Source organism: Carassius auratus, unplaced genomic scaffold, assembly GCF_003368295.1.
Source record: "Carassius auratus strain Wakin unplaced genomic scaffold, ASM336829v1 scaf_tig00215914, whole genome shotgun sequence".
NCBI classification, from domain to species: domain Eukaryota; kingdom Metazoa; phylum Chordata; class Actinopteri; order Cypriniformes; family Cyprinidae; genus Carassius; species Carassius auratus.
In genome coordinates this window covers 337901-354887 of record NW_020528308.1, presented here as the reverse complement: position 1 = coordinate 354887, position 16987 = coordinate 337901, and the positions used below count along the sequence as shown (strand labels likewise).

The window sequence follows — 16987 nt, the reverse complement described above, 5'->3', positions numbered from 1 at the left end:
TTGTCTTGATAAACATTTTCCAGCCGTTTCAATAATAATAGTAATTTTAACGTTTTGTGGCAGCCTTAAAATTTGATATTAAATCAACTTAAAAGTACAAATAATTTCAACTCATTTAAATCTTGCCGAGTGCTGAAGTGCTTTATTGAAGTTAAATTGACTTTACAATATTTGCTGTTTCAACTTAAGTTCAAAAGTTTTTACATTAAATTTCTTGTAACGATAATGTAAACTTTATTTTATAACACCTCTTTGAAACATTCATTTGTTTTTTTTTGTTTTTTTCTTGGAGCGTTTATAAAAAAGATTTTAAATATAAAGAACAGTACGGAACCTGCCTGTGCATGCTAATGTGTATATGCCAGTATATGTATACAATCAGGGCACAACAATTGCAAAAATGTGCCAAGAAACTGTCATACAAAGTTGAAAATATACTCATATCTCATGAGAAACAACCGCTGAGCAAAAGCTTAAAAAAAAAAAAAAAAAAAAAAATATATATATATATATATATATATATATATATATATATATATATATATATATATATATGTGTATATATATATTGTCAATTACAGTCAATTACTTTTTTTCTTGAACATTTTAAAAAAGAAAGGTGTCCTGCAGTGAATGATCGTAGTGTTGGTATTAGTAGGCCAGCTTGCTCGCCCTTCTTGTGTGTATGAAGTGTCTTACTATGGGCCTATAAAATCAGGAAAAATTTGTGTACACTACACACAGACAGACTTCAATATGCATAAATTAAGAAACATTAAATATTTTGAATAAAAAAGTGATGGTTTAAAGCAGGGGTATCGAATCTTGCTCTGAGGGTCACTGTCCAGCAGAGTTTAGCTCCATCCTTAATTAAATTAATCTGAATCAGCTAACTAAGGTCTTATTAGGCATAACAAAAATTTCAAGGTAAGTTGTAGCTAAATTCTGCAGAAGAGTGGACACCAAGGACCGAGTTTAGACACCTCTGGTTTAAAGTTTCCCTATGCTGCTTTTGTGAGTAATAGGAATGTAACAATGTACTTATTGGTTGAGTCGGTTGAAAATCAATGCAAACATGTGATGCAAGTTGATCGAGACTTAAACAAATCAAGATACACATTTTAAACAACAAGGGCTGCTGAAGCTGTATAAAAATGCATCTCAATAAGTTAGAATATCATGGAAAAGTTATTTTTAGTAATTCAACTCAAATTGTGAAACTTGTGTATTAAATAAATTCAATGCACACAGACTGAAGTAGTTTAAGTCTTTGGTTCTTTTAACTGTGATGATTATATGATCATATTTAACAAAAACTCACCAATTCACACTCTCAACAAATTAGAATATGGTGACATGCCAATCATTAAATCATCCCAAAACACCTGCAATGGTTTCCTGAGTCTTCAAAATGGTCTCTCAGTTTGGTTCACTAGGCTACAGAATCCTGGGAAATACTGCTAATCTGACAGTTGTCCAGAAGACAATCATCAACACCCTTCACAAGCATGTTAACAGAAAGTTTAGTGGAAGAAAAAAAATGTGGAAGAAAAAGATGCACAACCAACCGAGAGAACCGCAGCATTATGAGGATTGTCAAGCAAACTGGATTCAAGAATTGGAGTGAACTTCACAAGGAATGGACTGAGGCAGGGGTCAGATATCAAGAGCCACCACACACAGACGTGTCAAGGAATTTGCTGAACCACAGACAACGTTAGATATGTCTTACCTGGGCTCAGGAGAAGAAGAACTGGACTGTTGCCCAGTGGTCCAAAGTCCACTTTTCAGATGAGAGCAAGTTTTGTTTCATTTGGAAACCAAAGTCCTAGAGTCTGAAGGAAGGGTGGAGAAGTTCATAGCCCAAGCTATGCTTAAAGTCCAGTGTTAAGTTTCCACAGTCTGTGATGATTTGGGGTGCAATGTCATCTACTGGTATTGCTCTATTGTGTTTTTTTGAAAACCAAAGTCACTGCACCTGTTTACCAAGACATTTTGGAGAACTTCATACTTCAAGCTGCTGACCAGCATTTTGAAGATGCTGATTTCATTTTCCAACAGGATTTGGCTCCTGCCCACACTGCCAAAAGCACCAAAAGTTGGTTAAATGACCATGGTGTTGGCATGCTTGACTGGCCAACAAACTCACCAGACCTGCAGATGAGCTGAAGGTCACTGTCAAAGAAACTTGGGCTTCCAGACCACCTCAGCAGTGCCGCAAACTGATCACCTCCATGCCACGCTGAATTGAGGCAGTAATTAAAACAAAAGTAGCCCCTAACAAGTATTAAGTACATGTACAGTAAATGAACACTTTCCAGAAGGTCAACAATTCAAATGTTTTATTTTATTTTTTTATTGGCATTATGATGTATTCTAATTTGTTGAGACAGTGATTTGGTGGTTTTTTGTTAAATGTTAGCCAAATGCATCACAATTAAAAGAACCAAAGACTTAGGGCCCTATCATACACCCGGCGCAATGCTAGTTTCAGTCCGGTGCCGTTCACATTTTCCCATCCAGCGTCACGTCATTTAATTAGCAAATGCATTTGCGCTTGCCAAATTCCGCCGTGTAAATAGTAAATCCGTAATGGCACAAGCGCAACGGGCTCTTAAAGGGAATGGAAGATGAGACTCTGATTGGTTTATTGCATATTACGCCCAAAAAAACACCCATTACTCATTAAGAGAATAGGGACAACCCGTTTAGATCATGCGTCTGGGTGCGCAAATCGTTTTTCCGTTGTTAAAATAGCAAAAGTGGATTTCGACACGCCCTGAGTGCACCTGCGGCGTGCGCTTTACACTTTGCATTTAGATGATTAAAATATGGCCCTTAAACTACTTCAGTCTGTGTGCATTGAATTTATTTAATAAACGATTTTAACAATTTGAGTTCAATTACTGAAATGAACTTTTCCACAACATTCTAATTCATTAAGATCCACCTTTACTGTGATAGCGTGTTACAAGCACTATAGCAGCAAACATTTCACCAAGTTAATAATGATTTTGGACCTTAGTTTCAGTAGTCATGTCAAAGCAGTAACTAAATCAGTATACTATCATCTAAAAAACGTTGCAAGAATTTGATGTTTTGTTTCCAGTCAAGACTTGGAGAAACTTGTTCATGCCTTTATCACCAGCAGGGTGGACTATTGTAATGGGCTCCTCACCGGCCTTCCCAAAAAGACCATTAGACAACTGCAGCTCATCCAGAACACTGCTGCCAGGATTCTGACTAGAACCAGAAAATCTGAGCATATCACACCAGTTACGCATAGAATTGATTTTAAAGTACTTTTACTTGATTATAAATCACTCAATGATCTAGGACCGAAATACACAGATATGTTCACTGAATATAAACAGAGCCCTCAGATCATTGGGATAGAGTCAGTTAGAAATACCAAGGGTTCACACAAAACAAGGGGAGTCCTCCTTTAGTTACTATGCTGCCCGCAGTTGGAATCATCTTCCAGAAGAGATCAGATGTGCTAAAACACTAGTCACATTTAAATCTAGACTCAAAACTCATCTGTTTAGCTGTGCATTTATTGAATGAGCACGGTGCAATGTCCGAACTGATTGCACTATATTTTATGTATTCACTGTATTTTATGTAAAATCATTTTCTATTTTAACTGTTTAATTCTTTTTAAATCAATGTTTATTTTTAAACTGTCTTAAAAGTCAATTTTTCAAGTTTTTAAATTGCTTGTTTTATTTTTGTGATTATTTTTCTTTATATTTATTTTACTTTCTTTTATGTAAAGCACTTTGAATTACCATTGTGTACGAAATGTGCTATATAAATAAACTTGCCTTGCCTTGCCTTGTAAACAACACACAAACACAAGCAAAGACATTTGCTATACAACAGCCTCGTAAACTGTTAACAATCCATTAAGTTGCCCAAAAATATAATATATCAGGTAAAATATGCATTTTAATCTGGGACTAGGCTTAAGCCTTGTCTGAGAAACTGGGCAAAATTTGTGATACTGCTTACAACACTGGTCACTAAAATGCATATTTAAAGTGAAAGTTTTATTTAAAAAATATTAAAATATTTCTCCTGAACCCCTATTTTCATAGATCCTATAACTTGATGCTGCTTAAAACAACAAGGGATCAACTGCCTTCTCATTCTTTCTGGAGGGTGTTCACAAAGGGTGGCCTTCAAGGTACGAACACTGTTAATAGGTGATGAGCCTTTATTTTAGGAGTCAACATCTTAACTACATGTTGTGTGACAAGCGAAATGTAATTTAAAGAACTTAGAGAATAACGATATTAGATAAGCTTAGATGCTGACACGGAACAAAATGCCCGATTTTCCAACACGTTGAACTGAGCAATGCCATTGTACCATTGTAATATGCTACTTTTAAACGCATATAGCTCAGTAATGTCAGTTTTATGTAGAGGGGCCGTAATTTTTTGTGGGGAAGTCGGTGGACATACGCACACCTCGATTAGACCTGATAAACACATGCAGCATCTTAATTGTTAAGAAAATGAAATGAAATAAATGAATAAATCAAGCCTTTATTACATAACACTATGCTATATCAAACAGCATTCAGAAAAAGAACAGTTTGCGCTCCTAAGGGCTTTCACACTTTTCCAAAAGTGGGCCTTCTCTCAGTTGACCTGTAGATGAATTCTTCAAGCAGGGTCGAAAAACATAAACATCGCATCCATCAATAATATGCATCTATGTTATATTCTGTTGCGATATTGAAATTTGTAACTTCCACATCTTTGCATTTTATTTTTATTCACAATCTGTACAGTGTCCCAACTTTTTGTAAATCATACTGTATAATGTCATCTATATGTAATCTAGAAAATTCTTAATTTCCTCACCCTTATGTAATTAAAAACATGTGTTAATTACAGCTAAGTAATAAGAAGTGATACAAACAGTTGCTTAAATAAAACATTTATTGAACAAAGATATCTCAAATCCGTGCACTCTTTCTTTGTATCTTTATAAGCCGGGACGTGGTGGGCTTTCAGATGATTCCACATGTTTGCGATCTTTCTTCATCTGCTCCCATGATCAGGTTTGTTTTCTGTTCAGCCATCAGACTGTAACAAAAAAATAAAATAAAATGCTTAGTAATTTCCAAGTCACCTTTTATAGAATTATATTAGTACATTCATTTGACTACTTTGAAGATGTTTTTCTTATCTTTCTGGACATGGACAGTAGACCGTACACACAGCTTTAATGGAGGGACTGAGAGCTCTCGGACTAAATCTAAAATATCTTAAACTGTGTTCAGAAGATAAACGGAGGTCTTACTGGTTTGGAACAACATGAGGGTGAGATATTAATGACATAATTTTCATGTTTCTGTGAACTAACCCTTTAATACTCAACATGGTGTTCCCGAACAATCTCTCGAGGACCATAGAGAAAAAAGTGTTTAAGGATAAAAAGTAGAGCACGATGTGTCATATTACTCAGAAAACTAGAGTACATGCACTGGAGGGAAACGTAATTGTAATCGGTGACAGGAAACATCTATGATTATAGGAGATATATTGAGAAACCAAACTTTAGTGTCAGGATCCCACAATTCACCCATTCTTCATACTGATGCTTCACTTCTTATTGCCTGTATCAGCTTTTGTCTCTTTCAAGACTGGCTTTAAAGGTCTCATGGCATGAACATTTCACTTTATGAGGTGTTTTAACATTAATACTAGTTCACCTAACCTTTTATGGTTTATGGTCGCCCGGTGGTTAGAAATTTCGATAGGTGTACACCAAGCCCTTGGTGTCCTGCTCCTCCTTTAAGAAAACGAGAGCTCAGACGGGCAGATCTGGAATCTTCCACTCATGTTGTCATACTGGGAAAGGTTACCTCCCCTTTCTCTGCTTTGCCCACCCAAATATTTACATATAATTCTGTCACAATGTCAGCACAGGCGTTACAAACAGACTTTTAGGATTCGACAGCACCGTCACAAACAGTGAGTAACAGTGCTCATTAATGCCTGATCTGTGATCAGTGATTTCTTATGGGTAGCCAATCATTCAAGTTCACACAGACTTTCTTTCTTAGTTGTTTAATACAGTTTATGCATCAGTGAATCAAGCCAGTGACTAAACAATCAACTTCACGTTGTTTCTCTTAGTAGCACAGCTTGAAACAAATCTGTTATTTAAATTGTGATATAACTACAGAGAGCGATGAGAGAAGCTCCCTTTATATGGTTCGGAGCTGTCAATCACACATCGCGAGGATATCTGCACACTTGCCCAAACTGCTGTTATAATGACGGATGCGGTTATGCTGCACAACAAAGCTCTTACTGTATTCATGTCGATATTGTGTTTGCTGTTAGTTGTGGTGAAAGCATTTTATGAGAGAAAACGTGTTGCAATAATAACAAGATGACTGCATTCACTCGATAAACAGACTCTGTCCACTCAATGCTCATCACTGCAGACTTTCATGTGATGGGAAAAGATCGAAAAAATGATGCTATAATCAACACTTCCACGATTCAATAATCTCGACAGCTGTAATAATAAAAATAATAATAATAATAATGTATTAAGAGTATCTGAGAGGGGTTCCACATGTAATACGCATTTTGAATTCAAAGATGTATGTTGTGAAAGATTACGACATGTAATATTTTCACTTATCCCTCCTTACATCAAAACTTATTTTTGAAAATAAATTTGGGTTGCAATAACGCAATTGAAGTGAGTGTGACAAACCTTAAAATAAAATATTCAAATTTTCAAAAAAATGTTTTGACAAGGGTAGCTGAAAAGCTTTTTCATTTGCAGGAAATGTATAATAATTTCACTGCAAAACCTCAGACTCCTACTGTGCTGCCACTGTCTAAATGAAGCCCTTTCCACCACATGAATTTGGAAGTTTGGCCTCCAATAATAAGATCCTCAAAATTACAAATGCACTGCTAATGTTTGTCTTTCCCCCAGTGTTTTTGTCCTTCACATGTGAGCTAGGACAACACATAATGGTGAACTCGAAGCCCTTTGACCAAATGAGAAACTACTCTGATTCAAAGCTGTTACTCGGCCTTGAAGTTCATCACCATGAAGCTCATAATGCCCTCAGTCAGTTAGGTCCAAGCTGCTAAAATCTCTGTTTAGCTCAGGGAAAAGAGCAATATTTGAAGAGTCAGTTAAATACAGACTGTGTATATCAACCTGAAACATAAAAATGTGATAACGGAAATTCAAGACTGTGAAAATTGTGAATGAATATATGTTGAATAAAATACTATTATTGCCCACTGAGGCACAGGTAATATATCTATTACACTACCTTTAATAAATATAGTATGGTATGATGGTATGTTTAATGTTTTTAAAATGGTCTAGATTTATGAAGCAAATGAGAATCGCTAAAATTGACTTATTTTATTTTATTTTTTGAGACAAAGCATCAAACTGGGTGTTCACCTTATAGATAATCATCATATTTATAATGAAAAAATATATATATATATATATAAAGAAATATGACATTAATTAAATTATAGGCTATAATAAAATATATATTAAAATATTATGGGATATCATGTACTGCTTTCAGAATATTTTTTTAATATATATAAAATTTTGCTTCCGCATTTTATAAAATTATCATATTTTAATAAAAGTTAAACATTTTATTATAAAATATATATATATATATATACACATTTCTTTTTTTTTTTTGTTTAGCGCTTTAGCACTAGCTTTTTTTACTTTAGCGCTTAGTATTCACTGCAGTTTATCACTTTGCATTGTCTGGCTTTAACATTCCATTAATTCATAAAGAGACAGCAGCGATTCTACAACAAGAGCTATTGAGTTCGAAAATAGAGTAATATAATTATAATAGTATAAATTGATTAGTCTGATTAACATGGCGCACACACATCACACACACATACAATTTTACTTAAAAAAATGCAATTTATGTCATTTTTTGACATTGGATACACAATTATGTAAGAATCATTTTGGCAACATTAGTTTTTAAAGTTTTTAAAACTTTCTACTTACAATGCAAGGATAAGTTTTTATTTATGTTAATATTTTTTGAAAGTTTATCAATGGCAGATAATATTAAGAAAACATTCAACTAACGTTACTGCAAGAACTTTAGTTATGAGAACGTTCCCGGTAAGTTGCTGCAGATATGTTTTAACAACACTCAATCTACGAATCAATAGGATGATTTTTGACCTAAATGTTATCACTAACAACCATTCATATACAATGTTTGGCCTTCAGGTGGAACAGTCACATCATTTTCAGAGCAACCCTTTTATGTCTCGGAAAGCCTGGTCATGCACAGAAATATAAGTGCATATACTGTGGTTTTGGTTGAAAGTTCCTTGGAACTGGATAGACCAAAGAATTGGGCCATAGCAGGCTCCGTAGTTAAGTATCCAACACAATCTTTCTGAAATGCTCAGGATTGAAAGGACAGATGGTGTAAAAGTTGAGACCACCACATCCCTGGGCAATGAGATACAGGTTACAGATATAGGTTAATATACTATAAAAAGTCCCAACCCCTCAAAAGTCTAGTGTAACATTGTTCTTCCAATCAGTACATACAACAGAGCAAATTAAACCTTAAAGCTCCAGTGTCTAATAGCAGTCAATTAAAATGCAAACTTTTACTTTTTTCATGCTGGACTTTACTCACATCCCCATCTGATAGCCGTAAAACAAACTAATGATGACCAACAATAAGAATCCAAGCAATTACATCAGTCCCAGCTCATTTTGCTTTACAAATGAGCACCTTTTGCATCTGAAATGGCCTTATAGACTAATACTCGTCCATGTTTGCATAGATGTCCCTCGTGATGACACTTTTTGCTATGGCCAATTTCACTTGAGCTAATTCAAGAAGGCGGAGGGCGGAGTTAAAGGATGAAGAGTATAAAATACAGACATGAAGAGAAAGCTGATGAGAGAAGAGATAAAGACAAACATCTTATGGAACCAATTAAGCCAACAAAATAAGAAAGAGTAAACAAAAGGTAGGTTGCGTCCTTTCTACATCATTGGTCATGCTGACTGGAATTAAAGATGAATTATTATAATCTTTCTTATTAGGAGTGTAGTCCTGCTTAAAAGTGAGATGTTGATCCTGATAAACCTGTTTTTACTTCTTGGTGAGTATCTCTTTTACTAATAATAGACAATGTTTTCTCTTAAAGTCTTGACTGGTAACCACTTACAGTTAATTTAAATAATTTTTATTTAAAAAAATATTAAAAAAAATAAACTAATACTGTGAAGCTGAGTAATTAACGTTTTTATTACTATGACAGCTCAGTCCATATTCTAACACAACAGATTTTCTATTATATAAAATAAGAGTGCATCCTTTGCTTGTGCCTCTTTTGATTAATCTTATCATCTCTTTTTCAAATAAGGTTTTAAGCAAATTATTTCTTTGCATGGGCTGATGATTAACCCTGAGCGTAGGTTTGGTTTTAATACTATAACAAATTTGGATAAATCTACACAGATGCACCTTAAACTGATTATGTCATCTTGTTTAGAGTATTCATTTATAAAAGTTGGTCTACTACTATCTGTACATTGATGTGTCATGTAAAAAAAAAAAAGAAAAAAAAAATTATAATAATATTCAGTTAATTAATAATAAACTTTACTGTAAAAAATGTTCCAGATATATAACCATTTTCTATTTATTTCTGAAACAGGCACCGTTGCCATTCACGCCATGACAAACAACTTGAAAGGTACTTAACGTTTCTTTAATCTGTAGCTTAATACATTTATTATAAGGACATGCTCTCTGAAGAAACCAACGCATTTTAGATTACTAATACATTTCTAAGAATGTTATGCTTATTATGTACAGTATGATTATTTTGTAATGCAATGTTAAAAATACCAGTGCAGATGTATTATAAAAGAGAATAATATGGGTATTTGCATTTCTTGTTATCCTTTCTAGAGAATATTGCAACCAAGGGAAAGGCTGTACAGTCATCTACATATTACTTAAAGGCTGACGCTGCAATTGATGATATAGATTTTTACTGCACACACACTAAAACCGAGACGAACCCATGGTGGAGGCTGGATATGATGGACCTACAAATCATTGAAAAAGTGATCATCACTAACAGGATGGACTGCTGCTTTGAACAAATCAACGGAGCAGAGATTCGCATTGGAATGTCCTTGGAGAACAACGGCAACAACAATTCCAAGTGATAACAATTTGCCTTTACATATATAAATGTAACAATTTAAAACAGTTATTTAATTGTAAAATAGGAACATATTGTGCAATGTTATATAAAAGGATTTAAAAAAAACGAGAATGAGACTCTTGCTCATGTAGAATGATTGTTTCATATTCTCTCTCTCTCTCCAGATGTGCAGAAATTTCTGGTATTTCAGCACGTCAGTCTGTTTCCTACTCATGCGGTGGAATGCAAGGCCGTTATGTGAATGTGGTCATTCCTGGAGATTCAAAGAATCTCTCTCTGTGTGAAGTTGAAGTCTTCATAAACGGTACTTCTTGACACCTAAAAAATCTAAGAAAATCTAATCAATCTAATTAGTTATTGAACACTAGATACGTCATTCCACACGAGAAGTGATCGACTCGAAGCAGACCGCTTAGAATATGACAAAAGTCCAACGATGACAGCGATTGAAAAGCATATGGAACGTCTGCTCTCTAGATCGGTCTGAGCAGTGCCGCTTCAAGTCCCACTCACTTACAGTTATTTAGTGAAAAACATGATGCAAGGCAACAACTCCGTTCATGATGTACCTTATAGAATGCACATAGTTTTTTGAGGACATGGAATTTTATCAAGGAAAATGACAACACGCATGCAGCGAGTTCAGTATCACAGTGCCGTTTTTTTTTTCTCCCCAGATAGAACGGGTGCAAATGCTAAATTGATTTTATACGCAAATGCTAAATTGATTTTATACAACACTTACAGAAAAGTAGCTACAGTATGTCTGTTTTTGGCCAATTTTGCAAACAAAACTATTAGGCTATATATTTAAAGCCATAGCAGAATAAATCTGCATTATGAATGAATCAGAAGCCAATTATGCAAAGGTTACGCAATGAGTGTGTGAAGTGAATGAACGAATGTAAACTCGATGAATAAAAAAGCTAATCTACAGCATTGCGGTTGCCTTTCCGTGCATCTCTCAGATATCAGAACTTGGCAAGAGTAATGTCAACTAAAATACTACATCATACACATTCTACTATTACTATATTTAAAAGGCAATTATTAAAACATTAGAGGTTACAATCATAGGCGGAGTTTCACTTTTGTGCGTGGGGGGGAACCTACCGGCAGATGCGGTGTAGCAGTCGATTTTGTTCCCCTCGGAATGTCTGTTTCCCTTTACGCAAACATAATACAATTCTTGCGTAGTTGCAGAGTTACTATACGTACGATCAGAACTAGCGTGCGCAAGAAGCGTGACTGGATGTACGGCAAGTCAAATAATTCAAAATACCATCCTAAATCTTAAACTTGAAAATAAATTCAAGACAAGAGGTTTTTCAACTTTAAATGTAAAAACATAAGACAAAAATAACGGAATAACTGCAAGATGAATAATAAAAATAAAAAAAAAACATAAACGGGAGTGTGAGAATCATTTTACTATGCTGCAGTGTAGCAAGAAATTTGTCACTTTTTGGTTTCCTACATCCAGGTGTGTTTGGTGCATTTGCATGCGGGTATGTTGCCAAATCCGTGGAATTTAGGCTACTTTGGGAAAATGTTTGATTAACTATTTTGTTGGGTTTATTACATGGACCTGGCAACCCGATGGGAAACAGACATTCAGAGGGGAACAGAATCGACTGCTACACCGGCCTCGGTTGCTGTGTCAGTAGCAGCAGTGGAATTGATGGTTGAAGTGCCAGAGTTAGAAAACTCCACACTTTTACTAGTGGGTTTATTAAAAAAATGACGAATGTCCATTTTGTTTATTTATCATGTAGACTAAAGCGGGAACAGAACGAGAAGAGAGTCCACTCACGTATCTTACCGCGATACTTTGAAGTCCACCAAAATAAGCTTCTTTTTCAATATAGTAATTCAAAATAATTAATTCTAAACTAACTCATTATATCCACAAACATTATATGATAATAAATAAAATAAGAAAATATGAATTCTGTATTTATTTTTATTTATCAAAGCACAAGACAGGCATTAATTGGCTCTGGTCTAACCCCCCCCCCCCCCCCCCCCCCAAACTCCGCCCATGGTTACAATATGAGACATGAATGTTTGTTTCTTTTATTTTCTTTTTTCTGTGCACACACACACACACGCACGCACGCACACACACACATGTTTGTTTTTGTGAAAAGTGTGTTCATCCCATAGGCGTGATGGTTTTTACACTGTACAAACTGTATAGATTAAGTGCATCCAAGATGGCGCTGTTGTGTGTGGCTGGCCGTCTGCTACCTGTTCTATTTGTGTTTATTTTGTTCGTCTTACTCCTGGTCCAGGATGTTACTTATTTTGGTTTATGATCGGCAAATGCTTATTAACATATCGGCGGGTAAAGAACGAGGAGGATCGTGTTCATACTCTCATCCAGATCTGTCTGCTGTGCCACGGGCGCTGTATCGGCTCTCAGTCCCCTGCGCTTTTCCGCTGAAGAAGCGAAGAAGAAGACGTGGGAAACACGGTGGGCGTTCTGTTAAACTCAAGGCAAAACTGTTGATGGAGTGTAGGTCTTATTTTGACTGTTGTGGCTGTGGCTTGTGGGACGATCATCGATTCTTTCACAGCATATGTATCGCTTCGGCAAATTGTTCCGACAATCATCACCAATCAACAACTTATACATACGACACCATATCTCCGTTAAGGTAGGGGTGTAAATTTCCAAAACCTTCGACCACTGTGTTATGCATCACAGTCAGCAGCAGGTGACTCTTTATTAATTAAATTGGCACTGGTTAATGCGAGATCTCTCTTCAATAAGATGTTTATTTTGAGAGATTTCCTTACATCGAAATCACTGGATGTTTTATTTGTGACTGAGACGTGGCTATCTACTGGTGACTTAAGTCCGTTTGCAGACCTTGTTCCCTCAGACTGTAAATTTATCAATTCTCCTCAGTCTACAGCCAAGGGTGGAGGTCTAGCAACTGTATTCAAAAACAGCTTTCATTGTCGTCTAGTGGAAACTGAACTCTTTTTTGTGTGTGCAGTTTTGAACTGCAAACTTTTCATCTTAAATTGGATGAGCCAGTGTTTTGTGGGCTGATTTATCAGCCTCCTAAATATAACAAAGATTTTATTCAGGAGTTTTCTGAATTTTTAGGGGAAATATTATTGAAATTTGATAAGTTTCTAATTGTGGGGGATTTTAACATTCATGTGTGTTGTCCAGCGGACCCTCTGGTGAAAGATTTTTTAAATCTCATTGACTGTTTTAATCTTGTGCAATCTGTAAATGTTCCTACACATGAGCATGGACACACACTGGATATAGTTTTGTCATATGGCATTTCTGTATGTTATGTGGATGTTTGTGATGCTGTCTTTTCTGACCACAAACCAGTTATTTTTGGGGTTTCTCTTCCATGCCAGACTGATAACAGGGTCCCCGCGGGTCCTTAAAAAGTCTTGAAATGTCTTAAATACAATTTTCGATTTTTAAGGTCTGAAAATGTCTTGAATCCTGGAATTTTCCATATGAATGTCTTACATTTCATGTCCGACTCGTCATTTTTATTTATTTTTTCGACCGCACTTTGACCAGCGCAACATTTGGGGGCAGCACTTCGTCGGTGCAACCTGCATCATTCCATAGGTGACATACGAGTAAGTGATTACTGAACGCGTTGCGTTGATGGTTCGCCACCACGGCATTTTGCGAAATCGCAAGCATGGGCAAAGACGATAAAGCTGTGGACAAGACCACGATTGTCAGGTCTCCCTATCTTGGTTCTCAGTTTTTGAGCCCCTCAACGGCAAAAGACTTGCTGGAGCACTTTAAGGTAAGACTCTAAAAGTAACATTTAAAATTATTTGAATATGTTAAAATGCTTCATGTGTTTTTGTTATTTCTTAATGAATATTTGGGACAATATATAGATGCGTCACAATTGTTGGATTGATTTACATTTTTTCAGAATACTTTGTGAATTGATTCTGAGCTTAGTTTTTGCAGATGGCGCTCTAGGCTAGTTTTTAACCGAACACTCAAATGCTCACGACGAAGAGCGCTCGCGCGTTCTGCAGAGTCTGAGAATGTAATTGATATATTGCTTTTATGACGCGAGATTAATGTAAACGCCCCACTGCAAACACCCTTGTACTTCGCTTCAACGTTTTCAAACTTTATTAATTATTATTTTATAGTAGGTTCAAGTGGTGTGTGTAAGGCATCTAAACGCAGTGGCATCTGTTGTTAAAAACTAAACTAAGAATCGTTTTCGAGAGAGAATCGCGATGCATTCAGAAAAATTGGAATCGATCCAGAATAATTTCTCGATTCAAAATGCATCGATATATTGTCCCAGCCAATCAGTTAAAAAAATGTTGTGGGTGGTTGACATCTATGCATAGGACTTTTGCATTATGGACGGAAGGCAGTGCTGTACATAACTTTACTGTATAAAGCATTCAATATGCATTATGCTTCTTGCATATTTTTTATGTGAAAATTAAAATTGAATTGAATTAAATGATGTAGCCCAGTTCATAATTAGACTCCAAATATCTGTTTTGTGCTTCTAAATTTTAGGTTAACTATGTTGACACTGAACCCTATCACATAGGCCCAATTTGTGAGCATTCACTATTATGGCTTAACTTGTTTCTCAAACATTTTTTCTTTCAAATCAAGGACCACTTAGTCAATAAAAAAAACAAAACAATCTTGACATATTTGGCTTAATGATCATCCCTAATGCATGTAAAAATGCAGGCCATTTTAGTCTTCTGAAACCATGGCTAACTTCTCCTGCTGATAATGTGCATGATTAGAAAACAAGTCATGAGAAGCGAATTGGAAATGTTCAACGGCGTCACAGTCCATGTCAGTCATTTTTGGTGGATGACTTTTGCTCACAGACCTCTTTGGTAATCTGGCATATCTCCAGTGGTCCCCAGACCACAGTTTGAGAATCACTACTTTAGACAAACTATCTAATCTGAGTGAACATGAATGAAAATGTTATCATTCTTGAGGTGGACTTTGTTTTGATTTTATTTTTTTATAATTTCAGGAGGGCACCAAGGAACTTAATTTAAGGAACATGCTTTCTGTGTCAATGGATGGACCCACAGTAAATTGGAAAGTCATGGATCTCCTACAACTGGAACATGCAATAAATTTCTGATCCTGATCTTTCCTACAATTGTCTGACATTCATTAGGTCTATGCATAGATTATTGAATGTGCTTGCATTTATCTGTGTCTGAAATGACATAGAAAACACGAATCAGACCCTGAACAACATTTTCTTGGGGGAGAACCCCCAAACCCAACTCAAGACTATTAGGCAGCAACATTTACCCATAATTTAGATCAAGTATGATGAATACGTGGGCTTTTGTAATGTCCTGGGGCTGTCTTCCATGTCTTTTTCAAACTGCTATGAGGGGCCAGAATTTAGAAATTACCTGAAGTACCTTAAAGGCTGATAGTTTATACATAGTCAACCATGTCAAGGTTGTAAGGTCAATCAGCACTTGGTATAAAAGTTTTCGCGCCCCTCTGACCTGTCTTGAGCGTGGCTGTGGTGAGTTGTGCCACACTAATGCTTCAACACATCAATCTGTGTTGTCGGACTGAACATTTTCCTGTTTTTTTTAGATAAAGTCTTAAATTTTCCTTTTAGAGGACTTAAAAAGGTCTTAAAAAGTTATTAAATTTGCTGTTAAAAAATGTGTAGATACCCTGGATAAACCTCTTCCAAGTGTACGCCTATGTCGTAGGATAAATACTAGCGTCATTAACGAGTTTGCCACGATGTTTGAAAATAACTATAATGTGAATGATCCACTTTTATCCTTTTCAGATCCTTTGTCTTTGTTGTTTTCTTTTAATTGTGTATGCATAACTATTTTAGATAATATTGTACCCTTGAAGGCGAGGCGTGTAAAAACTAAGATAGAACCTTGGTTAAACGATAATACACGTGCACTCAGACAAATCTGTAGGAGGGCAGAGCGTAAATGGCCGAAAGACAGACTCCAAGTGTCCTATGATATATTAAGAGACTCTCTGCAAATATATCAAGGTGCTATTATAGCAGCAAAGGTACAGTATTTCTCCAACATAATTGAGAGAAACTATTTTAGACCAAGAGTACTATTTAGTACTATAAACTCTATTATAAATTCATCCAATGAAATTGTGCCAGATATGTCAATGGATATGTGTGAAAATTTAAAAAGTTTCTTTGTTGAAAAAAATGAAAAAATTAGGTCTCAAATTCCTTGGGCTACTTATGATATCACAGCTATACCACCTGTTCCTGCGGTGTTTGATCACTTTGATGCTCTTGATCTTCCTAGTTTGAAAAAAATAGTAGATCAGTTAAAGCCATCAGACTCCCCACTTGATATAGTCTCATCAAAGATAATCAAACAGGCTTTTGATACAGTTGGTCCTAGTGTTTTAAATATAATAAATAGCTGTTTGTTATCAGGTTCTGTGCCTGATATTTTTAAACATGCTATGGTGCAGCCTTTAATTAAAAATACTAGTCTGAACTCAAATGAGTTAAGTAATTTTAGACCTATTTCAAAATTGTCATTTCTCTCAAAGATACTAGAGAAAGCAGTTCTTTTTCAATTGGAATCTTTTTTAAATGAAAATTTGCTTTTTGAAGAATTTCATTCTGGCTTTAGGAAACAACATAGTACAGAATCTGCACTTTTAAAAGTTCTTAATGATGTTTTATTGACTGTAGATTCTGGAAAGG

At 35.6% G+C, this 16987-nt stretch overlaps 1 protein-coding gene and 1 long non-coding RNA gene across 2 annotated transcripts; both read left to right on the top strand.

The window, feature by feature from the left end:
* The first annotated feature begins 9130 nt into the window (after nucleotides 1–9130).
* Nucleotides 9131–10568, top strand: LOC113096426 (fucolectin-like). Its single transcript, XM_026261811.1, has 4 exons — nucleotides 9131–9176; nucleotides 9735–9773; nucleotides 9992–10250; nucleotides 10418–10568. The coding sequence occupies exons 1-4, from the start codon at nucleotides 9143–9145 to the stop codon at nucleotides 10566–10568; spliced, it is 483 nt and encodes a 160-aa protein (XP_026117596.1). The 5' UTR covers nucleotides 9131–9142.
* A 3200-nt stretch (nucleotides 10569–13768) lies between these two features.
* Nucleotides 13769–15412, top strand: LOC113096428 (uncharacterized). Its single transcript, XR_003288504.1, has 2 exons — nucleotides 13769–14050; nucleotides 15284–15412. It is a non-coding gene; the product is annotated as an uncharacterized LOC113096428 (long non-coding RNA).
* Nucleotides 15413–16987: the final 1575 nt, after the last annotated feature.

What these genes read in the sequence shown, in the direction of transcription:
- LOC113096426 (XM_026261811.1), top strand. Translation starts at nt 9,143, where the DNA reads ATGTTGATCCTGATAAACCTGTTTTTACTTCTTG. An exon ending in CATGACAAACAACTTGAAAG is followed by an intron (nt 9,774 to 9,991) that starts GTACTTAACGTT and finishes TATCCTTTCTAG; the next exon opens with AGAATATTGCAACCAAGGGA. An exon ending in AACGGCAACAACAATTCCAA is followed by an intron (nt 10,251 to 10,417) that starts GTGATAACAATT and finishes CTCTCTCTCCAG; the next exon opens with ATGTGCAGAAATTTCTGGTA.